The sequence below is a fragment of the Sitodiplosis mosellana genome, unplaced genomic scaffold (assembly GCF_009176505.1).
Source record: "Sitodiplosis mosellana isolate CC-2019 unplaced genomic scaffold, AAFC_SMos_1.0 Smas_scaffold_6102, whole genome shotgun sequence".
NCBI classification, from domain to species: Eukaryota; Metazoa; Arthropoda; class Insecta; order Diptera; family Cecidomyiidae; genus Sitodiplosis; species Sitodiplosis mosellana.
This window is the reverse complement of record NW_022601343.1, coordinates 1564569-1591693: the sequence shown is the minus strand read 5'-3', so window position 1 is coordinate 1591693 and position 27125 is coordinate 1564569. Positions and strand designations below refer to the sequence as shown.

Below are 27125 nucleotides of genomic sequence, written 5' to 3'. Positions count from 1 at the left end.
ATAAGAAAAACCTTTTGTCCAAAGCTATGGTAAAATTTGGAGAAAAATTGTATTTTCTTCTAATCGGCAAAATTTTATATCATCTTATCTGAAAAGCGTGCGCAAAAAAATCAAAACGCTTAAATTTCACGATATTTTGATGTTTATTTATTTGTGAAATTATAAACAAACTCTCTTTCATATTATTATTAATTTTATTATTCTTATAAATTTTTTATAATGTTTTTCGTTTTTCCGCTCAGCTTATATGATCTTAACGGACATAAATGAAGAATTAACTTTTGTGAAAAATATTATAATATTTTAAATTGTTTCACAGTACAACAAATTTCTGGTGATGGCTGCACCCATTGAGGTTTTGAATGCACGATTTTAGAGGACAAAAAACCAAACAAATTTGCATCATTAGTTTGTTCGGATGACTATCGAAGTTGCCGAATTTTGAGTGCGCCCTTGAACATAAATGGGCCGAAATACCAAATTTTGCCAAGAATCTATATGGGCATGCCTTGTCAAAAAGATGAGACTTCCCCATGAATTTTGGTTTCACTGATTTCAAACACGTTTCGTGCTATATCTCGAAAACCACCCAACCGATTTTGATGAATGGGGTAAAATCTCACCTTTCCAACGCATATATCAATATAGATTTCTAACAAAAGTGAATGACCTGTTCAAAAGCGTACTCAAAATTCGGCAACTTTGATAGAATTTTTATTTAGTTTTATTTGGACGTCTTCCGAACAAACTAATGATACAGTTTGGTTTGGTGATTGGTCCTCTAAAATCGTGCATTCAAAACCCCAATGGATGCAGCAATCACAAGAAATTTGTTGTACTGTGTTTCATATTTTTCGTTCTCTGAGCAAATATTGCAAATGCTATTCTCAGCAAGCAAGTTGTGATGTGATAATTTCAACGTGGCTTCAACTTCATCACTGCTTATTATTCTTGGAGAAATTGTGTGATGCCCAGTTTAGTGATGTTTTCCACGAATTAAGCAGCGCCTCACTAAATTTTTGTCGAAAATGATCGCGAGCTTCTTCTTCAGACATGTCCAAAACCTGTCAATTGGAAGAAAAAAAAACAATCAAAAATTATTATTTTGTCCAAATAAAATCTTGCAAGAAAAAAAACAAAATGATTTCGTACCAAAGTATCACGCAAATAATTTAAATCTTTTTCTGATGAAAGTTCAGGCAAACCAGTGGAGATCATCATTGAAAACAGTGACAGGATGAGACAGCCATGACTGCGCAGTAGTAAAAATGCCGTTTCACACAATTGTTTAAACGTTTTAAATTCTTCGGTTTCGCGATCAGTTTTTCCCTTATTGATAATATAGACAAAGTCATGAGTTAACACAAACGGAACACGTTCACGTCGTATGCCGAACTTTTCTTTGAAATGGCCCAGAATGTGTCCAAAATCGATATGAAACAACTGAAATATCGATAAATCGGTGTAAATAGTAAATATTGTGGTCAATGTTAAATTCAATCAAATGTCTATCTACCTGTCCAGTTTTCTTAACCATTATGTTGTCCGAGTGACGATCGGCCACACCTAATACGTAGGTAGCAACACAATATCCAGCGCAACTAAGCGTAAATTCACGTATCGCTTTGTCTAGATCGTCTGGATTGTGATCTTTCAGCCATGCATACAATGAACCTTTTTTGAATGGCGATGTCGCCGAGAACATGCCACGCTCTTTCTGTATGTTTGCAATGGTTTCGGCATTCGAAACGATTTCGATCATGCCCAAACGGTGCTCCGTACTGACACAAGTGTACGGATTCATGCGAAAATCGTAGCCATGGCTTTTCCAAATTTTATCCATCACACGAAGCATTTGCAATGTTAACATATCTTGCCTCAGGTCATCACCATTTTTGAAGATCACACAAATATCGTCACCGTGCATATCCGAATTCTCAAACACAATCCACAACGGTCGCATTTTTGAGTCCATCACTTTGCATTTATCGATTTTAATTGAGCGACATCGAAAGCTTGGATTCAATGGGCTTAAAACGTCTTCAATTTTTTGCTTAATGAACGAGTTATTCAGATGCTGTTGCAAAACCGCTCGTCCTTTATCTTTATTAACTTTTTTCGCTTGTTCCGATACTTTTTTCAGCTCATCCAAACAGCTAATTTGCTTGAGAAGAATTTGTATGTGCTCTTGGCTGCCCTTTAGATACGCTTCTAAAATAATTCCGAACCGCACTTGGACTGATGGCACAAGCATTTCCGAGCGTAAATGCCAGAAAAAATGATGGCCAATTCGATGATTTTGTAGCGCACGATCCAAAAGGAATTCAACTAAATCACATTGAAAGTAGGACTCGTGTTTCATTGCTTGAACTAATTGCAGCAAATAGAGAAGTAATTCGTCGTCGGTAAGGCTGGAATGAAAATAGAAGAAAATATTTAGATTTAAAGAATTCATGAATTTATTTTTGAAAAACACCAGACGTACACCCGCAGATGTATTATTTGTAATATGTCCAAACTTACTTTAACATTTTCAAGCACTTGACGGCAAAACTACGGACGCTCGAGCAAGCATATGCATAGTCAAGCAGCTCCAATGCTCTTTCTTCGCTCAATGGCTTCCATTTGGTTAATAAACGGCGCATCTCGGACACCTCATCACGATCGTTCCATTCAACACAGTGTAATAGACAGGGCAATCCTTGTGGGAGAAACTCCTGAACATCATTTCTAGAAGATTTAATTCCGAACAAAATTCATGCTTAGTCCATTTGGCCGAGAAGAGAACAAATGTGAGATGACACAACTATCAATCAAACATTACCTTTTGGCCCAAATGGCATTTCGATCCTGGTCATGCATTTCTTGAATCTTATCATTATTTAAATAAGGTGACATTATTTGGTTAATACTTCGACAATCTTGGGCACTATCACGGTTAAAATTTTTGGTTTTCTCTAACTCTTCTGCATATGTTAATATTCTGTCTTCAGGTGGATAAACTATTACATTGTCGATATTATAGCTGAAATTGGAGAAAGAGGGAAATAGAGTAAATACTACATCAGACGCATATAAATGCTCAACATATTATAATGGAATGATGCTCACTTGTAAATGCTTAACATAATGGCAGCGCGTTCATCAGTCCTTGGATTTGATTCGACCGTACCAAGTGGATGAAGCCAGTCTTCTGATTGTGAATCCTCGGCATAGGTCCACGTGTATAAGGTCATGGCGCCAGTTTTAAGCTGATGCTTGTAATCAAAAACGGTTGTATTCACCCAGGCGATGGGATTCGTGCTGAACAGTTTGTCTTTTGGACGTCGTTTGGTCGTGCCGCCGCTGCTGCTACTGCCCTTCGAATTTTTGACAATTTCATAAACGACCAAACAGAGCCGTGCCATTCGCGGCACATTATAAACCATAATATCAAATTTAAGCACTTCCTCCCATTTCGGGCATCCGTCGGTGGGCAACGTAATTGGTACAGTTTTTTGCGGTTCGCATAGCGATTTACCGCCATGAAATAGACCTGCTCGAATACCGACTTCGACAGCTTTGTTCGTATCACAATTGAGTCCTTTGATTGCATGTATGCAAATTTGCAACTGTTGTTTGATATCCCACGACGATGTATATTTCAACTTCTTTTTAAGTGTGCACGTGGACATGCCCAATCGAGCTTTGCTATCATTATTTTTGCGATCTTCCAATTTTGATAAGGTTGTTTCGTAAATACTTTTCTTGAACATATTGACATTTTGCTTTGCCTGAATGACAAAACTCGGTATGCCATTGGCCGATAAAACGTCTTGCACATGCAAAAATTGAATAATTTGATTTTCACCGAAAATATACTCGTCCTGTCCGCAAATCTTTAGAATGTAGTCATCATAGTTGTGTTGCGGTTTATTACTCGTGTGCGACATTTTCATTAGGATTTTCTTAAGAATTAATGTTGGCGATAAGTGGTATGGGACCTCGTGCGTAAACGATGAATTCGCATCGTTTTCCGATCTGGATACAATCATAAATTTTTCGTTGTTGAATCGACCGCGTACCGATTGCGGAATATTAATATTCTTGGCCAATCTTGGAGGGTATTGATACATCAGACGCTGTTGCCATGTCATTCGCTTGCGTTCTTCCGACATTTCGTCGGCAATCACACCCATTTTGTAGCGAAAATCATTCACTTCTGGGTTGTTTAAATTCTTGAACTCTTCAACAGGCTTTCCGATCAAATGGGATATGTCTTTTTCTAATGGGTTGTCGGTTGATTTGTCTTTTTCGACGATTTTCAACAGACAAAAATATGGTTGAACGTCACACAGACGAATCGCCTCGTTGTGAATCTCTTCGGCTTTACCTTTCTTACCGAATGAACCGCTGATCACAGTAATCACATACTCTGATTTATCGTGTAGCCGCCCATAAAGAGGAAATCGTTGAGCATTTTCCCAGAGCTCTTCCTTGATTTCCTCAAATGTGGCATTTTGCGATACTTTCATAATAATGATAATGCCATTTGGCATCAAGCATGATACATCGATCAGATCTGGAGGATCTAATTGCCAAAAATCGTACTGTACAAACGGCTCGGGAGGCATTTTTTGAAGATTCAAATTTAGATTCGATTGCAGTTTGGTGGAGTATTATTTTATCTAAAATATTCAATGGTTGATCGTTTGATTGATGAGTACTGTGTATGTGGGTGCGTGTATTGTTATTGGTCTATGAGAGTTTTTGTTTTCTGTTACAATCGTCGTACGTGCTTCTTTCTTCAAGTCAAGTCAATATCTTGGATGAAATAACATGCTATCCCAATTATCCATTTCATTTGAACATGTTTTTATTGCTTTTCCTTTCCACCCCTACGTAATGTAATGTTGACTATTATTCCGGTGAGCAAGGTTGTATTCTACAAAATGGAAGAAAAAGAGAAACAATTAGATGAATATTCAAATCTTGGAAGATGTACCGAAATGACTTCAAATATAGGTCGTTTTCAATTGTAGATTTTATGTAGTTTAATGTAATGTTTTTCACTTTCTTTTATATATGAACAATTTCTTTTGTAATCGACTATCAAAAAACTGTTAAAAAAATGGAAAAACCAAAATCTTGGTCAAAAAACGTATTTTCCATAAATCACATATTTTTCGAATGAAGAACGGTTTCAAAAAAATTGTAGATAAAATGTGTGATAAATAAATTGTCAGTTTTCAAATAATTCTTTCCATTCGTTTGATATTGGAATGAGTCATAAAAATTGGTCAAAATTGATAATATTCAAATCTTGGCCACAAATTGAACTTTTTACAAACTGAATCTTTTCTCTATTGTTGTTATTAACTGAATATTTTCTCTAACGGTTTTTTTGGGGTTAATATTTCTAAATTATTGGAAGCGATCGATGACGATTAGATTTCTGTGAAGATGCTCTGGCATGCGGCCATTTACAATAAGATGATTACAATTTAATTTTAAGAATGTGTTCATTTCAATTTATTCATTGGATTGACTCATTCATTCGATTATTTAAACGCGCGCCATGCATAAAATCACGACAAACAAAATGTATTCAACATATGTTTACAAACATCCGCCATTCGACGGTATTCTCTGATATACATGCACGTATAATGCAAGTATTGTCAATTTACAAATGTCTAAATGTTTGTGTGTGTGCGTGTATATATGGGCAAGGGTCAGTAAGACGAAACCACGCAAAAAATGTTTCTAAGGAGCAAAAAAGTATATTAACGTCGTTCGATCGCAATGAATTTTTGCATAGCTTAATTATTTCATAAAACTTATATTCTCTGAAAATTTTATCCAATTCGGATAATTTTTTCATATGAAAATCTACAAATTTTCGATTTTTTTCCGATTTTTGTAACGTTACCGACCGTTTTTTGAAAGCACAAGATTTCTACTATGCTTTTACAAAACTACAAGAACCTTTACATATTTTTGTAGAAATGGGCCAAAACTTTAATAATAAATTCGAGAAAATATGATTTTTATTTTCTTTTCTGGTTTTTGGAGCACTCAAATCGCACTGTAACGTTACCGATTTTTTTTGTAACGTTACCGATTCTACGCCTACTGGGTCCAGAGACCACCAAAACAGTTTTTCATGCACACCCTGTATTTCTATCTTTTCTTTGATCCTTCATCTACGATATAATGAGTGACAACAGATTTATGCCTGGGTAGATTCGCTAATTTTCATAAAAACGTTGAGCAACCTCGCAAATCACTTCCAAAATTTTGTAACGTTACCGACGCCTTTAATCGTTCATAAGTCCAATACTATAGGTGATAAAAATAAAAACTTTTCTTTGAAATGTGTGGTATGGGCAGCACTATCATATGCACTTTTGAAATTTTGGGTTTTCATTATTATTTTCAGAGATATGGGCGAAATAGGCGTGCGAATTGTAACGTTACCGACCTGACCCTCGCCCATATATGTTCTCTGTTCTGTATGCATGTCTGCAAGAGAGTGAGAGACAGATAGATCGCGACTGTGTATGGGAATGAAAAATCTTCAAAAAATCTTCAAAAAATATCATTTATTTCTAGGAATTCCCTTATTTCACTTAAGCACATACACATTTACAGCTCATGTATGTGAGTGAAGCCTATGTGCACTAGGCATATGAGAAACAAAATAAAACACCGAATATCAGTTAAAATGATGAAAAAAGGATTTGATTTAACACTTTGAATGTGATTGTCTTTCTTGGAAATATTATTCATTACACTCGTTAGCGTTCTTCTATGCCAAAAAAATGGGGGGTTTCTGATCAAATTGCATTGAAATTATGATCATATTCCTCCATAGAGTTCTTTGGACATATTTTTTACGAATTTTTTTTTATACTTTGCATTTCTGAAGAGGTTTTTTTATTTCTATCTTGTCGGAATTTTAACTTATTAATGCGTTTTGATTTGTTTAAACAAGCATTGCAATCACCATTTTTGGATCATACATTTTTAGAATCATTGTAAATTAGATCCAAATAAATATAATTCGATTAAATGAATTTTTATCGTTTTTGTTCACAAATTTATATAAATATTTTTTTTTTGGTTTAAATTTATTTATTTCATCCACATAGATGCATATATACGCACACAAAAAAAAAGGAATCCGATGTGATAACACTTTGCTCACTGCTCTGCTTATTTCAAGTATATCACCAGCTCCAAACGAAAATTTGCCGGATTTTCGTTTATTAATTAATTTATTTTTTTGGCTAGACAAGTTTGTTTCTTTTTATGTGATGGTATCGCATGGAAAAAGATCGAAAACAATATGACAGCCAGAAATAGTTGAGAAGAGAGTGTCGTACTTAGTTACTTTGGTAGACAGTCAGACCGCTTTATGTATACCAACCATATGTCGAATGGTTTTCAATGTCTGAGTAAGTCTTAACAACGCTGCGTTGAAAACTTATAACAACACACAAGCCATGTACACGCTCGTTCATTGTCAAGCGAATAGACTATGGTAATGTGTCAAAAGTGTTTTTTGTTGACAGATGCTGATTTGACCACCGGGTCGCGCAATAACCAAAAATAATGCAAAAATAACACTTTTTTGCGACTTTTTTCGGTTCTTCAGACTTCAAACTCTTGTTTGATTTTCGAATATTTTTTTTATTCCATTCGAAATAAAATCATCAAAATGTTTAGACATTTGTCATATTTGGGTAATGTTGCCTATTAATCAAACGTTATGCATGATATGCGGTAAAAAAAAACAAAATTCCTGGAATATTTTTAATCTGAATCGTTCCTTTGCGTTTTGAGCATTCCTCCATTAGAATGCGTGCATTTTTTATTTCAAGTAATAAGTTTCATTCTTTCTAAATTGTACTAATGTTAAACAATTCATATTGTATTTTTTTTCTTCGAAATTTTCTTGCATAATATCCTCAATAGCATATTGCGAACGTATTACGGCAATTTCAGTTTACTAAAAGGATTAAATATTTATTCAGTTCTTTTCTAAAAGATTCATTTCTCATGCACCTAACACTATGCATGATTCTTACAATCTAAGATTGATGATTTGTCAGACCACTTTCATCTTTTATTTCGGAATATTCATTGATTCCAAACGCGACTGATCGTCTCCTTAATTTGATTTTTGGAGAAAACTACCTCATCATTTCGATGGGCTGTTATAAAATGTAGAACTCTGATGAACTTCATCATCAGTGATGAAGCCATGCATTTTTTTTTTGCAAACGAACGTTTGTCCATTTTCAAATCTCAAGCAGTCGAATATTTATCAAGAATTGCATTTGGCATGCTGAAATTTTCATTGTTGTTACATTATTTCCGTTCTGAAAATACCTAATCACAAAAAAATATTCATTTTGATTTTGAACATTAGGGCAAATGCAGGCTAAAAATTAGTTCCCCTCAAAAAACATATCAACAATCGACAACGAAATGCAAAAACAATAATAAGACAGGTTATGTTGTTATACTTTGGTCATTTGACATTTGATTACATGTCACATTGTGTTTACTGCAAAAAAAATGTATTCGACTGTTTGAATTTTTGTTTTTTTATAAATGACAAAATTTATACAATTTATAGCAATTAAATGAGGGTGTAAATTGCTATGAAAATATGGAGATATTTGTGAACATGGAACAATGAATTATGAATGACACGATTCTTTCGAGGAAAACAACAGTATTTCCATTTTTAATCTTTCATTTTTCTTCACATTTCTTCAAAAATTGACACATGCAATCCGAACGTATTATGACACGGTGGTCCATTGTAACTGTTGTTTATTTACAAAATTCCATATTCATTTACGTGCCAAACCAACTGTGTTTTTCTGAAAAGAAGCACCATCATTTCGTGTTGCTTCTTGATTGATTTGTTTATGCCGTTCGCGAGGAACAATTTCCTCCAATATTTCACCATCGCCTTTAATTAACCTTGAACAAAGAAAAAAAAATTATAACCTATTGTGGCAAAAAAAAAAAATTCTTTTGTTACCTAATTCGTCCAGTTTCTTGATCAACAACACGTTTTATTTGGTTTTGTCTATGATCGTATTCCGCTTTCGTCTCGGGACATTTGGCTCGGTTCATGAGATCTAAAAATGTATGGCAATTGACAAACGAATAAATTAAGAATTAGAAGAATTAACACAAAATAAAAACAAATCTGTTTTTACCAATTGATGGGCCGCAGTAATCGTCTGCATCTTGTGCAGCTGAGGCAATGTTTGCTTGTATTTCTTCGGAACTGTTCAATGCTTTCTCCAGTTTTTTCGAAGTCTTTTTTTTCTGCTTGTGTTTGTGCTTCTTTTCTTTGCGATCAGTCTTTTTGGATTTTTTGTTCCTTTTGGGAGATTTGTTCTTTTTATGTTTTTTATCGTGTTTCATGGTGCTGCTTCACTAATGATTGATATTTGTTTACTATGCGTTCAATGCAATGACACATTTGTTTTGACATAGACAGTGAGCACGTTCAAATGGTACCGGGTGTCACTGTGTCTAAAGTATGCGGCTTCAGGAACCGTTTATTTATTTCATCTTTTCTTTTTCTTTTTTCTTTTTTTCTTTTTTTTTAAACCAAAATACGCTTTTTCCATTCGAGCTAATAAAAGATGTCATGCAAAATAGCCAGACTAATTGTTCATTATCATTTTTCCCCGCTCATTCACAATGTCACGAAGAAAAAAAATCATGATATAAACATGTGCACGCAAACATTTGATTACCGGAATTATCAATGTTGGTATGAACTTAATCGTCCCTGTTGCCCACACTGATATTGAAAAACAAATGATCTTATCAATATTTTCATGAGGCTGTGCCCAATCTAATAAATTGGCAGCGCTCCAGCAGTAGCCTGAACAATTCAAATCTGGGAGTGTGTTAGAAGTTTTCAAACGAGTTAATTATGGTGGCGATTTCTGCTCTCCTTCTCATAATGGCAAATCTTTTTTTCAACCATACATACGGTGAACAATTTGATATTTGGGGTGATCTGACGAACACCAAACTCATTTTGGGCAGTTCACAAACTAAATATGCATTTCCATTGATGAAACGAACGATTGAAGTAACATTCCCAGATGTGAGTATCACACATATGATTTCATCATCAGAATACATACTAGAGCATTATTTATATTTGGCAGGACTTTGATGATGATAGCAATGGAATAATACGTGGCATTCAGCATTCAAATCGCTTAACGGATAAAGACTGCCAACCAGAGGCACGACTCGTCAATGGCGGAGTTAATGAATTAACCGCTACAATAAGAATTACGTCGGTTCGTGGCTGTGGACTTGAATCTTTTGTCGAATTTTTTATTCAGCCACCACAGACGCCAATTATCATACCATAATGGACCCATTTACTGGAATAATCGTGCAATGTACATTTGGCTTTGATTTTGCTTCTGCTCTTGCGCTTGTTTTCATCAGTGCAAAACAATAACAAAAATATGAATGAATGAATGAATGAATGAATGAAAATAAACCGATGTTTTTCACAATTTGATTGCTTCATTTGCATCGCATAAACTCGACCGCGTAACGATAAGAAAAGTTCAACAAGTTCAGTAGACAATATATTGGTAATCGAGGTTAAGTGAAATATGTAAACATCGTATTCTATAGTTTCAAATAAGCTTTCTGATTTTGAGCATTAATCAATTTGACTGTCTGTTATTTGAGTGGATTATATTCGTAACCAAATTCGCCGGGAAATCATTCATTTTTATTTAGTAATTTAAAATAAACGGATTAAGCTCGAAACATGGATATGAAATCCCAAATCTTTCTTATTGTTTTACTTTCGACTTGTGCAAATTGCTTTATCGGCAACAGATACCGTCCGTATCCATATTATCCACCATCAAAGCGACAAATTTTTGGAAATATCGAAGGATTCGAACGCATTGGATACCAGCATGAGAGACGCTATGGCTTTCCATTCTTTACACGAGAGGCATTAATCATATTTCCATCGGTACTACTACCACCGTCAATTAAATTTACAAGATGGAATAAAATAATAATAATTTAATAATCTTTATAGGAATACACAACTGATTCGCCGTATGACTATATTTATTTTATTCGCGGGATATTGCATGAGAACCTGCTTGACGATGATGATTGTTTGCCAAAGCTGGAAATAATTGACGGTGGAATATTCGATCGAAACACAACGATGAGAATAACATCTTATTCGGGTTGTGGCATAAATTCCAAAGTTTCGATTTATGGAGACAAAGCTTGGCGCAATTAGTTTTTTTTTCTCCTTCACTGTAATGGGAATAAAATATTTTTTTTCATTTTTTGTACCAACATGTTTCACGAAATAAAATGAGAAAAAAGTTTTAGAATCGTATGATTAAAAGTGTAATCGCATTGAATTAGATAATCTTAGCATGGCTTTGATTAATTTGAAATATTATTTAAAAATTGTAAGTAATGCAGATTTTCATTGACCACATGCATGGTAATAAAGTTCTCTATGCAAGAGAAGACCTAGGTTAAAGCCTGTTAAGTACTGTAAAAAGTTAAGTATTCCGATATGTTTTGACACTTTTGGAGACGCCATTGTAGCGTCGTGAACGAAAAAGCAAAAAAAAAACGGTCCCAATACTATTACGGTGACTTTTATTGACGATAAACAATTAAACTCACGTTTGAAAAAAAAACCTTTTAATTTAACTTCAACTGGTGTGAAACGACATTAAATACGACGACAACAATTGTGACAAAATGAGTTCGGGCGGTATGTTATATGGTGGTGATGAAATCGGAGCATTAGTTTTCGATCCCGGTCATCATTCACTTCGTGTTGGTTACGCTCAAGAGGATGCACCAAAAGCCGAAATTCCAGCTGTGGTTGGTGTTGCACCGGGCGACACAGCTGCAACTGCAGCCACAAACGCTGGCATAGACATTGAAACAAAAGCCAATAATAATAATGTGACATCAAGTAAGGCCTACTACTTACATACTATGCATTACAAGCACAAATTTTAGGTTATATTCATTCGGTAATAATAATGCAAAAAAATTTGCTGTCGTTCACTTCTTTTTTTTTCAGGTGGAAACAAATATATAGTCGACACTACATTTGTGAATGTAGCCCGTTCAAATATGGAAATTCAAACGTATATGAAAGATGGAATGATTGACAATTGGGACCTATTTGAAAAGGTTCTTGACTACACATATGCCAAAGTAATCCAGTCAGAATCGCAGTATCACCCAGTATTATTCTCGGAGTGTTCATGGAATGTCCGTTCGAATCGTGAACGACTCACCGAATTGATGTTCGAAAAGTATAATGTTCCCGCATTTTTTGTCGTTAAAAATGCAGTACTGGCTGCATTTGCCAATGGAAGAGCAACGGCATTGGTTGTTGACAGTGGTGCTACACACACATCGGCCGTTCCAGTTCATGTGAGTTATTCCATTTTCATTCATTCATTTGAATCCATTTAAGTTTGACTATTCCATTCGATCCGATCCGATTGACTTACAAAATTTATGTATTCATTCCACATTACAGGAAGGATATGTCTTGACACAGGCTGTAGTGAAATCACCACTCGGCGCAGACTATTTATCGTTGCAATGTCGCCAACATCTCGAAGCACAAGGTATCGATCTGACGCCAGCATATATGATTGCCACAAAAGAATCAGTACGTGAACGCGAACCACCACGGTTTACAGTTAAAAAGCTCCCAGACAATTTGACAAATTCATGGCAACAGTATATGCTAAAGGGTTTAATGCAAGACTTCCAAATGTCAACGGTACAAGTACTCGAAGTGCCATACGACGAACGTACGGCTTCACAAATTCCATCCGTACACTATGAATTCCCTACTGGTTATCATCAAGATTTTGGTTGTGAGCGTTTTAAATTGGCCGAAAGTCTATTTGATCATACCATGCTCGGAGCCGGCCAATTGGCCTCAACTAGTGTTGGCATGTGTGACACAGATGTACGCATGTCACTATACGGTTCTGTTGTCATTACCGGTGGGAATTCTCTGCTACAGGTTAGATACCAGATTTTTTTTTATCTAGATGAATTTTTCTTCGGCTATGGACCATCATATCATTTTTGATATTTTTCATGCTTTTTTTAGGGTTTCCCTGAGCGCTTGAGTCGTGATTTATCGCTGCGAGCACCGTCTCAAGTTCGTTTGAAATTGATTGCTGCCAATGGTTCGGTCGAGCGACGTTTTGGTGCATGGATCGGTGGCTCTATACTGGCTAGCATTGGCACATTTCAACAAATGTGGATATCTTCACAAGAATATGAAGAGTCTGGAAAAAGCCAAGTCGAACGAAAATGCCCATAATTGACGATCAATAGTAATAATTTTCATCGAATCCAGTTTGCCGATTAAGCTATCGGTGCATTTCTACATATTTTTTTTTTCGTAAACTATTTTCTCCGAAACACACCCAAAAATTGTAATTTTACTCAAAATTAATAAAACAGACCATACTGAATTGCAATTGCATGTATGTGGTAGTAATATTTAATAAATCAAACAAAAAAAATTCAACTGAATAATGACACAAATTAAGAAATTTTCCTGCGATGTGAATTATTCGGTTATCATGTTTTTTTGTCTTTCTCGTTTGATTCCAGTAGAAATGTAGATGACCACAAAAATATATAAATGACCCATAAAACCTATGTGCAATTTAGAAAAAAAAACAACTGAAAATTGCTTGTTGACCACAGTTGTACTGATTTGTCGTTTGTCGGTTCACGTAACTTTGGGTATTGCAATGGTTTTTGAATAATCTAGAAAGTTGATTACAATTTGTTGATTGTGTCAGCTTACAGAATTGATGTGATTATCAAAGGATGGTCGTAAGTGAACGAACAAAAAAAGCAGTTGATTATTCATAGACATCACAGATAAGCGTGAGGCGACGGTATTTTTAGTCTATCTTGCATTTTGTGGCTTCTCATTCGTTGGTTATTCGAGAGATAAACGCAACTTATGAATCAAATTGCCTTTAAATAATATACATTGAATTTGAATAGACATATCATCTAGAGAATTCGTGTCATTCCCGTGCTTTCCGTGCCATCGAAATTTTTTGAGTCAGTGCAAAATGAGTGCTGCTGCGAAACCACCAATTTCGACGCATATACTGGATACATCCAGAGGTCAACCAGCAGCTGGTGTAAATGTAAATAATAATTTTCTACTATTGGTATCAATACATAATTATTTCAATAGTTATTTGGAATTGCATTCAAAAGGTTTCACTCTATCGATTAATCGATGGAAATTGGGTTCTGATCACGGAATCGGTCACAAATTCCGATGGACGCTGTGCAGATCTACTACTTCGGACCGCATTCCAAAGTGGACGCTACAAACTCTATTTTGACGTTGAGAAATATTTTAAAAGCATTCGTTCCTCAACTATGTATCCATTCGTTGAGGTTGGATTTTAATTTGCAAAATATTTTGTCGCACTGTTTATTTGATGAACAATTTCACACTAATTCATGTTTATTTACCAGATAACATTCGATTGCTTGGAGCAAGAAAGTCACTATCACATACCGCTACTTTTGAACCCATATGGTTATACTACATACAGAGGATCTTGATTCAACTGAAATGACTGCTATTTTTTTCTTTTGTTGTTGTTGTTTCTTTATTTGATCAATACAGACAACGTTTAATAACTATTTAAATAATAAAAGTTGTTTGTCAAAAAAAATATATATCAAATCGTTTATCACTTGTTCATCGTTGACTTATTTCATCTAGAAATTTTATTCAGTAGCTAAATTGATTGACGAGTGCGTTTGGTCCCAGTTAATGCATGAATCCATTTGGATTTCATTCAAGAGATTTTAAAACAAGCGGCTACTTTATTCTTTTTTCGCCTTTATTCCATTTGTTGCTGTGTTTCTCGATTTAAATCGGGTTTGATGCGTGAACGGTCGATATAAAAGTGGGGACAATGAATTCACCAAAAAAATAAACAGAAAAATTATGTAGATGTTAGCTGTGTCTCTTTAAATTAAAAGAGAATGTATAACTCAAGTCAAGGTTTTCCCTTTGTTTAGCAATTATATGAGGTTTAGCAGCGGAATTGAAAACATGAACTTTGTACCGGCTTTACATGCTGTAAATGTGTTGATACACTTGTAAATGCTGGTCATGTTTTTTACGATGCAAAAGAAGGCAATTCGAAACCAAAATATACAATGACAACGCACAAGTGTGGAAGACACAGATATGTGCATACTTGACATAATGTTCAACACATAGACACGAATACGAAACTGAAACGAAGTGTAACCCATACATTGAAAAATACAAACAAAGAACACATGCTCGAGCGCATATACAGCGTCATTTTGGAATACGCACAGTCTGCTTGTTTTTTTTTGTATATATTTCAATTGATTTTGTTAGCGTGTTCGCTTATAGTCCTTTGTTGTGTTGTGCTGTAGTTGATTTGTATTCATTCTGATAACAACGTTTCGACTAAAATCCATCGTACTTTCATAAACAAGCAAAGGGAAGACATATATCAAATTTTTTTTATTTAAAAAAGGTATATTTATACTTGGAAATTAAATCAAAATAGAATCAACGAAATTATGATAACCCCGAGAAATATTTGTAATTGATTCGAATTTCTTGAATTATTTATTCGCACCACTCAGCGACACCATTTCTATAACAAAATTAATTTTACATTCTTGTTTCAATCATTATCAAAATAAAACGTGTGCGGAAGAGTACCAGCTCACCTTCAATCATCAAAAACCTATCTCGCCTCTTTTAATTAACAGCATTAAACAAAAATTTTGTTTTTCTCTCAGAATCAAAGAAACATGGAAAATATGTTAAAAAATTTTGTGAATGGAATTACTGGGGCTGACAACCGAAGAAAAAGCCTTATAGCTCAATCATCGTCGTCATCGGTAGCAGCATCAGCAGCATCATCATCATCATCATCATCCACCAGTATATCCCTTCCAAGAGAGGTGCCAAGAGCGGACAAACAAACTGAACGTAATTTTAGCGGCAATAGTAATAGGTATCTTAGCAAAATGGAAACGACAAGGAATCGAACCGAGAGTGAAAGTAGCAACGCATCGATGTCATCTATGTCGTCTATTGGCTCACAGAAAGACAAGGACTCATATTTTTGGGTGATGTGAGTAAAATTTACAATTAATTTGCTTTACAATCATTTAATAATATTATAATTGCCTGCAAAAAGGTCTTTTTAAAGATAGTCGACTGTATGGAGTAAATGCAAACCAAAGCAGAATGCAATTAATTTGAATGGACAATACAAAGTGATATCGTTTCTTTTCATTGTTAAACTACTTTGTTCTTCTTTTTTTTGTCTCATATAAAATAATCGTCTCTAAGGGTTATTCAAGTCACATCAAGAGATAGAAATGTTTACGAATCACGCAGTCAACCAGTTACGATATCAATATTTTAAGAATAAACTTGATATAATGTACTTTTGTTCTAAAGCAGCCGCTACATCAACGGGCAAGACTGTTGTTTTCCCCACCATAATCACATTTGTTTGTCATTGACAGCTTCAAAATTGTTTATTTTATTCTGTGTTTGCTGCTTCACCTAAAACACTTTGTTTTATACGTGAGAACTGAGATTCAAGCAGGAAAAAAATTTCATTGAAAGTTTAATATTACACAGTAAAACTTATTCACACTGATTATTATCGGTAAATTTAATCACATTATTGTATGTGCAACAAAAAATGCAATAATTGCAGTGATAGTGATAATTTGTTTAATTTTTTTTTCCAGGTGGCATTCCTGAGTCATTCACTCCAGAGTCGATCGATTGTTAAAAAAAGCATAGTTCATAGTACGAATACTGGATTAGTGTGTCGATTCACAATTGCCGAACAGCTATCACCAAACGGACATGCTTCCTTTCGAAAATGGAGAAATGCCAATTTGGATTGATGTTTTATGGTTTACAATCGTATTAATTATGGCTCCCGTACTTTTTTTATTGACAATGGCAATAAGCGAATTGCCCGTTCTTCTTTTTCGTATGATGCGATTCAAAACCAATTGATTAAACAAACAAAAAAATGATTGTTTCAAAACAAAATTTATTGATATTCAAAATGAATAGGACATATCTGGTTTCGTTTCTCTCTCTCTCACACACACACACACACATACCAGTCAATAATAATTCATTGAGGGCCTTGAATGTAAAATAGATAAGTCTCTACCATAAAAATAAAACTGTGTGTCAAAAAATCAATCACCAATTTTTTAGAGTAAGATTTTGTACTAGAATTAAAATTAATAAATATAAGCAGCTAAATTGTTATTGACTTTTATTTATATGGTTTGTAAATCTGAACTGTAATTGTTCATTATGCAGTTTGTAATGACATACATATTTGAAGTATTGGTCAATCAAATAAAAAAACTTCTTTCGAAGTAATTCCTCGTGACGAAAGCGAACACAAAACAGCTGATATCAATTTTAAAAAATTATTACGGAGCGATTCTGAAATTAGTTGGAAGAATGCAAAAAAAGCAAATCCAAATCGCTCCGAAATAATTTGTTGAAATTGATATCAGCTGTTTTGTGTTCGCTTTCGTTACGAGGAATTACTTCGAAAGAAGTTTTTTTATTTGATATCAGTTGTTTTGTACCCGAAATTTTTTTTCTCAACAAAACCAACTAACCCTTAACAAACACAAAGTGGTGTGTATTGAGCCAAAGAAAATGAAACATGAAATGTTGTAGTTAAAAACCAGCATTGTCGCCTTTTTGAATAAAGCAAAATCAGCGCGTAGGTGGGAAAGCAGACTCATGAGCGTGTGTACTCGAGTTCAGATCGCACGCCGGAGGAAAAAAAAATTTTAATTTTTTTTTCGTTTCATAAAATTTGCTAGAAAATTTGGTTTTTGGACAGACAGATGAAATTACATTTTGTTTTGATGAAATTACATATCGCTTTTATACTAAGAAACTCACATGTTTAGTTTTTTCATGATGAATTTTTTTGATTTTGATTTTTCAATGAAAAGTACTTTTTTGTGTTTTTTGTTGATTGCGTGGAATAAAAAGACTTGGTGAGGGGCTGGTATCTGAAGGAATTTTATTAATCTGAACGCGAAAACACTTTGGTTATGGTTTTGCCATTGTTAACGGCAACAAAAATGAGTTTTAGATGATTTTTGTCGATTTTTCATGTTTTTCCAACTTCTAATTGCTATATCTCGAAAAACAGAGTTTTGGCAGATATAAGCTATATGTCAAATTTTAGCTCTAACTTGGGGCTATATTTGAGGCAATTTTGAAAAAAATCGTCGGAGCCGTTTTGAGAAAATGGCCGATTTATGTAAGGCCAGGTGACCATTTTTTTGGGTTTCTGCCCATAAGACCATGTCCACTCAATTTTTTCAAAATAGAATTGATGTCATTTGATAGCTGGCCTCAAGACCTTTCCAACGATACCCAAAAGTCTGAAATCGGTTGACTGGGTTAGGCACAGTGATCATTGGAAAGAAGGCCATATTTTGAATTTTCGAAGGCCGGCCAAGGCCAAGATGGCGGCCAAATCAAAAAATGTCGGAACAAAAAAGTCTTAGTTTTTGATATACTTCAATGCTTGAAAGTTTAAAAAAGATCGGGCAAAAAGTACGGACGGACGGACAGACAGAAAAAATATAATCTCAGAATAATTGATGGAGACGCCAAAGAAATTTTTTAAATTGTCATAACTCATGAACGAATGGTCCAATTTCGACGTTCTTGGGCTTTTTGGAAAGGTCTCGACGAGTAGACTCAAAACATGTTTCAAGATGAACGGGCCGCGTTTAACACCCGGTAAATGGGAAAAACTGATAATTGTACATAATTTTCAAGTGGCTATTTCTATGGAGGCGGTTGGTCGATTCGCAAGTTTGAATGCATTTTCTGGGCTATGAACCAGGGCCTTTCTAGCGATACTTCATTCATACCAGATGGCCTCTCAGGAAAAAAGTTCGAAATTGCGTGTATATATAGGCGAGTTCGACTTTCAGCACAGAGACGCTTTCGTCACTCGCGCCTGCTGTCGCCGGCTGTGATATGTGTCAATGTGCGTTGCAACTGTTTCAATAGCAAATCACGAATTGTAGTCATTCAGCTCTTGATCTCCTCTCAGAAGAAATACTCGTAGACGTGCCCATATTTATTATTAACTTGCACAACGAATACCGATAACCAGTCGTAATATACGAGCATTTAAACTTTGCAACTTTGCATGTTAATTGACTTTACAAGTGCGCAAATAGTATACTACTGATCATATGATTTTTTTCCAAACATGGCTCCAATGAAAATTGTGCCGTTTTTTTCCTCGTCTTTTCCAATTATTTGGTGGAAAAAAAATTTGTTCACGCATATTCATTTCCATGCATATTCACTGGAAACTATTTAGAATCTATCAACTCAGCAATCGTTTCTATGGTAACTTCAATTGAATTTCCGCCTGTTGTCACAGTTCGCTGTAAATTGTGCAAGTTTTGTCATTTGAAAGTAGCGACTATATTTTTTTCCTGGGTAACCTAAAAGATAATAGATCTTTGAAGGCAATGACTGACAGAAAAGGCACCCTGAAGTCAGATAAGCCGAAATGGAAAAGCACGGTATGTGAACAGAAAAAAAAGTGTTAAAACTTTTCGTCGCATTTATTTTGGTTTGAACTTTTTATTTTACCTTCTGGCTCGTTTCGAACTGCTGAAAATGTACATACAAATGTACTATGTTATATTCGTGCACTCATTCAAAACCAGCTTTATGTAGAACTGCAGCATAGCCCAATGTATAGCCGTATCGTGTCAAAGTTCGATTAAACATAAAACTTAAACCTTTTCAGCAATTTGATTCGAGTTAAGTTAATAACGATTTATGTAATAACTGAACTAAACTGAAAAGATTAGCAGTTAGTTATTTTACAGACTCGAAATCCAATCAAATATAAAAAGACCGAGAATTTCTCGTGGTAAGTGAGAGCAAAACCTACACTATGAACTGCATTGCGGAAGTTTTCTTCATTCTAACTTTCAATCGTAAAATGACATCTAACCACTAAGGCACCGATTCAAAGTCAATTTGAAATGTTGTGAATTGATTGTAATTTTGCATGTATATTGTACAAATTGAATGTATTTTTTTCTTTCTTTGCCACAATGGCGAGAAGAATTTCCCAGGTATGTGTTTCTTTAGTTCATTTCCAACTGATGAACTTCTATTTATGTGTTTCATTTTTGCACTACCGACTTGATACGTATCATTTCATGTTTGAGCTATTTTTTCTTTGGAAACAGTTAACATTGATCAGTATGGCTACAAGTCACTCCTGATTTGTCGTCGGTGACAAATCAAAGTTTCATTGCTGATTTACTGATTCTCACGAGTCAAGAAATTGCCATGCATTCTATAGCCAGTGCAATGGTAAAACTTCCAAAAAAAGAGAACTGAGCCGGTTTCTCTGTTGTTAATTTAAACTTTTTCGCTAGCATGTAGTTCATTTTGTAAGCTCACACGCAATATATTTGCATTACATTACCTGGTTCCAAAATCAAATTGTTCTCACTGATTTTAATTTTTTTCAAGCCAACATTTAGTTGTGGCAGAGTCATTTGACAAAGCATGAGCTTAACCAGTTCAGATTCGCCCGTACCAATTCCAGTGAGAATATTGCTTCTCGATTTATGTCCAACTTCGAAATTCTTTCGCAATCAGTTTCCATAAATCAAATCGAATCGAATTATTGTTTGTATTGAGTCATTTCAAAACCTATTCAAAATTATCGATTCAATATTTGATTGTTCACAGGGAATTTGGAAAGAACAATGAAGATCTTCATTTAAAAATAAAAGAATTTCTCGGTTTGATTTTTTATAGATAAGGTACACCCAAAGAAACACTGTCCTCGACGGACTCGGTGATAAATCTGATGACTATGAGTATTGGCTGCGCTTCCAAAAGCCACTCCGGCCCGATGATCAACTCGATTTAATAGAAGCAGAGCTTTCCGAAGAAATCACCAAACATTTGGACACCGAACACAAAAATTTTCCCAAAAATTTAGTTATATACAGTTTCAAAGAATATGGCTACGTACCGGTACAATTATTTGTTTTTATTCAAATGATCGTTTGATCTGGGTTAGATGCACTCTAATGTCATCAATTTTATATGACATTTTCATGGCTAGCTTCCACCACCGTCCAATATTGGTGTACTGCTGGAAATTGAAGGTAATTCCGTACCCATTGAATGTGATGCGGGAGAAAAACTAGCTGAGGATGTCGGAGCAGGTATTCAAATAAATTCATATTCGGTTCGAAGCACTCTAATGCCACTCAATATTAATTGAAATATGGAACATTTTGACATTTTTTTACGACACATTTTTTTCACTGTCGTGCAATACATATTACAATTAATCGATGATAAAAAAAAAATAGGCATACCACCTCCGGTTGATGGTGCTCAGTCAGACGGCGATACCGTTGATACAAAATCAAAATCAACTGAAATCGACACAAGCACCACGGGTGCCGTTGCAGACGAAGTAGATAACGACGAAATCATTGGTAAAAGATGCAAGATTCTTGTTGTGACCTTTTTTGTTTTTGTAGCCGTCGCTCACTTGAATTTTTTCCAACAAATCCAAACGATAAGGTTTGGTTTTTGATTTTTTGTTTTGTTCTTCTTTTTTTTGTTAATTCACACCAAACACAGTCGGTATTCAGAACTTAGATGATGTACCCACTAATCAAAGCACCATCGAAGACAATGTTGATGAGATAGTTGGTAAATTGCAATAGATAAATGTTGTTCAATATCACAAAGAAACCACACACAACTCAATTCTTTCATAATTTCAATTAGACACCGATGATGCTTCGACAAAAGTCACTGATGCTTTGAACGTTGACAACGGTGATGATTTGTTTTTAAATTTTATTTTAGTGTTGTCAATGTGTACACTTAACAATTAAATTAAAATAATTAAATGTTGGCACTAATCATCAATGATTGATTGATCCATGTGCAAACATCACCACCGGTATTGAGGATGGTAATACCGGCATTTTGAAAAACTAATTTTTTTTTTGGTATTTTTGTGTCACAAGTTATTTTGCGATTCATTTTTTTTACTGGATTTTGAATGAACATGGCACATATTCATTAAATATGCATATCTCATTAACAAATTTAATTCCAGTGTTCTCCAGTAGTATCTATTTTCTAATCTGGATAAGTTCTTTTGATCTGTCACTATATTTTAGACGATGACGATATATTAACCAAGCAACAGCCGATTCAGGAGGCAGAAAAGAAGAAAAAATTGATCAATCAGTTCAATTATTGTGAACGTGCCGTATTGACACTGAATAATCCACCCAGAAATGTTGAAACCCAGACGATTCCACCTCCACGCTCGACGTTCGGTTCGTACGTGCTTCAATGGATCATTTATGACTCATACGCCGAAGATTTTGAGCAAACCGAACGCGACAAAGAAAAGGAACGAAAGGTTTGAAAGGATATTGATTTGAAAAGCATTTTGGTTGAAGAAGCAAATATTTAAAGGTGAAACCAATATTTAGGCAGCAAGTGCGGTGATATCAGCTCAATCGAAACAATTTGATATTGTCAAGCGCACCGGAAAAGGTCCAATTAATGAAGAACTTAACCGAAATTATTTACGTTGCTGGCAAATTTTGGAACGAATGATAAACCAAAATATTTTTGATGAAATTGCGCTCGGTTGGTGAATTTGTCGCATTTCGAATGAAAACAAGAATTTAATGGTGAATATTTCTGGTTCTCAAGACTATCGATACTATGAGGATCCATCGGACGAGTTCCGAGATGAAGAAGGAACGCTTTTGCCTTTATGGAAATTTCAGTATGAAAAAACGAAAAAAATGAATGTGACCGACATATGCTTCAACACAATGCATTATGACCTGTTTGCTGTTTGCTTTGGATCATGTAGGCTATATAAACGTGAAATTTATCTGTATGTTTTCTTATGTGCTGTTGGAATGATTTTTTCTTTGTTTCTGGCTACTTTTTGAAGTTGACTTCATGAAGCAATTGCCAGAAGGACTAGTGTGCTTTTTCACGATCAAAAATCCCTCTTATCCGGACTACATAAGTAAGCGATTTCACATTTCTATAATAGAAATTGTGTGTTCATTTTTTTCATTTCCTACAAAAGTTACAACCGAAAGTGGAGTTATGTGTTGCGACATTCATCAAAAATATCCGTATTTACTGGTGATTGGTATGAAGATTAAATTGTAAGATTGGTGTCTGGAATTCACAATCATGATAATGAATTATTTTTAAATAGGCATGTTCGATGGTAACGTAGCCGTTTATAATCTGGAATCGAATCCAACAAAGCCGATGTACATATCGCGCGGTACTGACGGCAAACACTCAAACATTGTGTGGGAGGTGAAATGGGGTGCCGATATTTACGATGGTGAGCTAAATTTTTATTCAATTTCGGCCGATGGAATGATCTATAATTGGGTACTGATGCAAAGCCAATTGAGTTTGACAACCATTACCACATTGTTTGTGAATCAAGAAATATCTACAGGTCCCGACGGCAACAGTGTTAAACTCAAAGGTGAGCTCAACATACCTGGAGGTGTCTTTTCTGTTCGCAAACAATTGAAGCGATCTTTTTCTCTCTTTAGCTGCTGGGACATGCATGGCATTCCACCCGAAATTGTCAAATATCTTTTTGGCTGGATCGGAGGAGGGTCAAATTTTCAAATGCAGCACCGAATTCAGCTCGAGATATTTGATGAGCTACAATGCACATTACCTGCCAGTTTATCATATTGACTTTAATAAATTTAATTCGAATATATTCGTGTCGTGTGCGGCTGATTGGCGAGTTAAAATTTGGGAAGACATGCGAAGGTTTGTATCTTTAAATAATAAACGAATTTGGATATGAAAAGGAACTTTTGAACGTTTTGTAGCGAGCCATTGTTCATATTCGATCTGGGCGCAAGCGTTGGTGATGTTAAATGGGCACCATATTCTAGTACAGTCCTAGCAGCATTGACAACAGATGGCAAAGTATTTGTTTTTGACATCAATGTGAATAAATACAAGCCAATATGTGTGCAGCAAGTGGTACCTAGGAAATCGGTGCGTCTAACTCGGATTGCGTTCAACAAACGTATTCCATTTATCATTGTTGGCGATGACAAAGGAACCGTTACGACATTGAAGCTCTCTCCGAATCTGCGGCTCAAAGAGAAACCACCGAAAAAAGGTCAGAATATCGACCAAAGTATGCTTCAAGTCCAAAAACTAGATAAATTGTTATCTTTAGTGCGTGAGCTGCCCGAAGACACGGAACAAGCCGAAAAGGATAGCGACTCATCCGATTCGGACTCTTAATCACCTATAAAAAAGTGGAAAAATTATCATGAGAGTTTAAATAAAGTGAAGGCAAAATATTTACGTTGTATTTTATTTGAATGATTTGACAATGATGATAGTAACAATGGAGATTTAAACAATTTTTTTAATTTTCAAAAAGTCACGAACATTATTTGGGCTCATAACATTCTTATTCAAAAATATGACGGTCGACATGGGATGCAGAAATTCGGCCGAAAATTCAACAGATTTCCATCCGAAGAATCCATTGGCACGAACACGATCATTTACCGTGATAAACGGCAGTAAATTAATACCGATCTGATTTTGTTTGGAATATTGCACGCGAAAATATTGACCCTCGGTCGCTTTTATCCAGTAAAATCCCAAGCTATCGATCACAGGCCGTGTTTGAGCTTTTTTCAAAAACGACGAACGATCCAAATCAAAACTATTGAAACTAATATCAATTTCATAGGCATCAGTTGTCAATTGACCGGTTTCAATAGCCGATTTCAATGCAAAATTATCTAGCCAATAGCGAATGCCAACGTTTTCCAGCTCTTCGAGAACATGGCCGAAGACAGACTTTAGTTTCTCCAGACAACAAGGTGGAGTGTTTCGCTCCAGATACACATAGAACGGTTTTCGGTCGAATACGCTTCCAATGCAGCTTTTTGTCCCTTTTTCGCACCCGAAGAATTCGATATTCGTCAAAAGTGGTAGCGATGTATTCGATAAAATGATTGTTTCATTGGGCATTGAATTGCTAGAGAGTTGTGACTTTTTTTCGTGTTGCTTGTGTCGGTCGATTTTTGCCATCGACTTACCCGCGTACTTTCGAACCACTTTCTTTATCATCATCAGCTTGTACATTTTTTTAAATTGTTGTTTTCGTATTTCCTTCTTGCGTTGCTTGTTGTGGAACGCGGTAAATAATCGCTTCCCATCTTGCAGCAATGATGTTTCAAAGAAATGTAACTGTGGCAAATACACAAAATACCATTATTACCTATTTGTTTGGATATTACGTGGTTTTGTCAGTTTTTGGCGCATTGTACCTTTGCTTTACACATTTTGGCCTGTACATAGAAAAATTCGGGAAATGGCGATGAAAGCGGATCTGGCATCATTTTCAGTAAATTTGTGTCCACAAGAATTGCATGTTTTTGTAGAAACTGGAGAAATCACAATTAGAATAAAAATCATTAGAATTGAAACCAATTAATTTTGGAAATAATATTTTCATACCATATCACAATGCTGAGTATTATTTTTCACACTGTATTCCATGGTCCAATTGGTAATATCAATGTTTATGCGACAACAGTTGCTCATTGTCTTGACATTTGATACGAATGGAATTATAACAATCTTCTTATTAATGGATTTGCCGAAGACTTTGTTCCTTTCGTTTCTAATGGTGAAACCTTCATTGTTGTCACCTTGTTGAACACTCGTGCTTTGATCGGCTGCTGATGCTGAACCAACCGCATTATTGTCATAATTGTGATTTCTCTTGACATCGGCGGCAACGGAATCGGTGGCAATCACAGCCACATCTTTTTTATTTGATTCTTTCTCAATTTCTAGCAGAATTTTTTGGAAAAATGACGACCGTATCTTATCTTTATGATCTTTCTTAAAACGAAAACTATCTGGAACGAATAAAACGTGGCCAGTTTTGATTTGTAGAAGTGGCGACAGGGCTCTGGACGTTTTGCGAATGTCAAAGTTTAAATTGATAAACTTAACATTTGGATGGGTGGTGGTGTAATTAGCTACAAAGCTAAGCGGTGGATATGGCTCGTCTTCATAACAGACGAGAATTTGAATGCTTGGAACCAAATTTAAAATATTGTCAATGGAATGTTGCAAATCATTTTCGAAATGATAAAAGTCGCGGAATATGATTGTTATTGCTTTTTTAATGTGTCGATTTGTTTTGTCCTTTTGCCTATTCACACCGTTCACTAGTTTCGAAGAAGCAACTGTTGATGCTTCATTATTTGATTCATTGGATAAAAACCATTTCCATGTATAAAAAATTAAAATCACATTCACTAAAAACACCAAAACGGTTATCAATTTGGTACACTTCAAGCGCACCATTTTTTCTCTCTCTCTATTGGGTTAAGATTATTTAGTCTAACTGATTTTTTAAAAGTTTCACACTTAATTTTGTCATACTAATTCTGGAGATTTTTATGTTATCACTGTTATTTTTCATACGGAATAATTTACATGTTGATACTTCAAGAGATTGGTTCTATTATTCGTCGTTCTCACAAGTCCGAACACAATCAAATATACCATTTTCCCCGAAGTTCGGACCGAAATTCGTATTCAGCCCGTATTTTATAAACAAATTCGCAACCTCTCACTCCTACGTACACACATACAGTATCTCATTGCGAGTTTACGGAATTAAAAACTACAGAATTGCCATTCATGCAATGTTTCACCCAAAATGGAAAATCAATAAAGCTTATCACATGGAAAAACAAGGAAATTTCAGTACATGCAGGAGCAGATGGAGACGCCATACATATATAAGTACTGTTCGGATTTTTAGAAGAAAATAAATGTGTTGTAAAATCATTCATGTATG

At 35.1% G+C, this 27125-nt stretch overlaps 7 protein-coding genes across 10 annotated transcripts in view; 4 read left to right on the top strand and 3 right to left on the bottom strand.

The window, feature by feature from the left end:
- The window catches only part of LOC129573656 (ADP-ribosylation factor-like protein 6-interacting protein 4), a 57920-nt gene extending 48431 nt beyond the window's left edge, over positions 1 to 9489 (bottom strand). The window contains exons 1-3 of one of the 2 annotated variants that reach the window (XM_055454486.1): positions 9222 to 9489; positions 9041 to 9140; positions 8830 to 8979 (exon numbers count right to left, since the gene is read on the bottom strand). In XM_055454486.1, the coding sequence (XP_055310461.1) occupies positions 8847 to 8979; positions 9041 to 9140; positions 9222 to 9432 (444 nt within the window). In that variant the 5' untranslated portion in view covers positions 9433 to 9489 and the 3' untranslated portion in view covers positions 8830 to 8846. Of the gene's footprint in view, positions 1 to 7653; positions 8980 to 9040; positions 9141 to 9221 lie in introns of those variants that run through there. The other variant, XM_055454485.1, reaches the window with a different exon arrangement.
- Positions 125 to 7550, bottom strand: LOC129573648 (phosphatidylinositol 4,5-bisphosphate 3-kinase catalytic subunit beta isoform). Of its 2 annotated transcripts, none has more exons than XM_055454458.1 (7): positions 7150 to 7550; positions 3112 to 4924; positions 2825 to 3025; positions 2524 to 2730; positions 1517 to 2411; positions 1153 to 1443; positions 125 to 1064 (listed from the first exon to the last, which is right to left on the bottom strand). In XM_055454458.1, exons 2-7 carry the CDS (start codon positions 4611 to 4613, stop codon positions 936 to 938), a joined length of 3225 nt encoding a protein of 1074 aa, XP_055310433.1. In that variant the 5' UTR covers positions 4614 to 4924; positions 7150 to 7550; the 3' UTR covers positions 125 to 935. The 2 variants fall into 2 exon arrangements, with proteins under 2 accessions (XP_055310433.1, XP_055310434.1); XM_055454459.1 differs by having other exon boundaries at positions 7368 to 7436.
- A 2104-nt stretch (positions 9490 to 11593) lies between the features above and the next one.
- On the top strand, positions 11594 to 13561 carry LOC129573655 (actin-like protein 6B). Its single transcript, XM_055454484.1, has 4 exons — positions 11594 to 12013; positions 12125 to 12483; positions 12593 to 13090; positions 13181 to 13561. Exons 1-4 carry the CDS (start codon positions 11794 to 11796, stop codon positions 13394 to 13396), a joined length of 1293 nt encoding a protein of 430 aa, XP_055310459.1. The 5' UTR covers positions 11594 to 11793; the 3' UTR covers positions 13397 to 13561.
- A 416-nt stretch (positions 13562 to 13977) lies between these two features.
- On the top strand, positions 13978 to 14793 carry LOC129573657 (5-hydroxyisourate hydrolase). Its single transcript, XM_055454487.1, has 3 exons — positions 13978 to 14246; positions 14320 to 14505; positions 14587 to 14793. Exons 1-3 carry the CDS (start codon positions 14169 to 14171, stop codon positions 14674 to 14676), a joined length of 354 nt encoding a protein of 117 aa, XP_055310462.1. The 5' UTR covers positions 13978 to 14168; the 3' UTR covers positions 14677 to 14793.
- Positions 14794 to 15519: 726 nt separating this feature from the next.
- Positions 15520 to 17410, top strand: LOC129573659 (uncharacterized). Of its 2 annotated transcripts, XR_008688616.1 has the most exons (3): positions 15520 to 15635; positions 15907 to 16244; positions 16876 to 17410. XR_008688616.1 is itself a non-coding variant. In XM_055454488.1 (2 exons), exons 1-2 carry the CDS (start codon positions 15919 to 15921, stop codon positions 16886 to 16888), a joined length of 339 nt encoding a protein of 112 aa, XP_055310463.1. In that variant the 5' UTR covers positions 15753 to 15918; the 3' UTR covers positions 16889 to 17410. The 2 variants fall into 2 exon arrangements, 1 of the variants encoding a protein (XP_055310463.1); XM_055454488.1 differs by lacking the exon at positions 15520 to 15635 and having other exon boundaries at positions 15753 to 16244.
- A 1666-nt stretch (positions 17411 to 19076) lies between these two features.
- LOC129573759 (dynein axonemal intermediate chain 1) lies at positions 19077 to 24532 on the top strand. Its single transcript, XM_055454711.1, has 14 exons — positions 19077 to 19731; positions 20993 to 21214; positions 21306 to 21408; positions 21559 to 21687; positions 21836 to 21907; positions 21986 to 22036; positions 22387 to 22634; positions 22708 to 22867; positions 22934 to 23095; positions 23184 to 23261; positions 23325 to 23390; positions 23460 to 23744; positions 23815 to 24043; positions 24106 to 24532. The coding sequence occupies exons 1-14, from the start codon at positions 19678 to 19680 to the stop codon at positions 24530 to 24532; spliced, it is 2286 nt and encodes a 761-aa protein (XP_055310686.1). The 5' UTR covers positions 19077 to 19677.
- A 41-nt stretch (positions 24533 to 24573) lies between these two features.
- LOC129573653 (uncharacterized) lies at positions 24574 to 26958 on the bottom strand. Its single transcript, XM_055454481.1, has 3 exons — positions 25766 to 26958; positions 25576 to 25692; positions 24574 to 25495 (listed from the first exon to the last, which is right to left on the bottom strand). Exons 1-3 carry the CDS (start codon positions 26624 to 26626, stop codon positions 24647 to 24649), a joined length of 1827 nt encoding a protein of 608 aa, XP_055310456.1. The 5' UTR covers positions 26627 to 26958; the 3' UTR covers positions 24574 to 24646.
- Between the last annotated feature and the right edge of the window lie 167 nt (positions 26959 to 27125).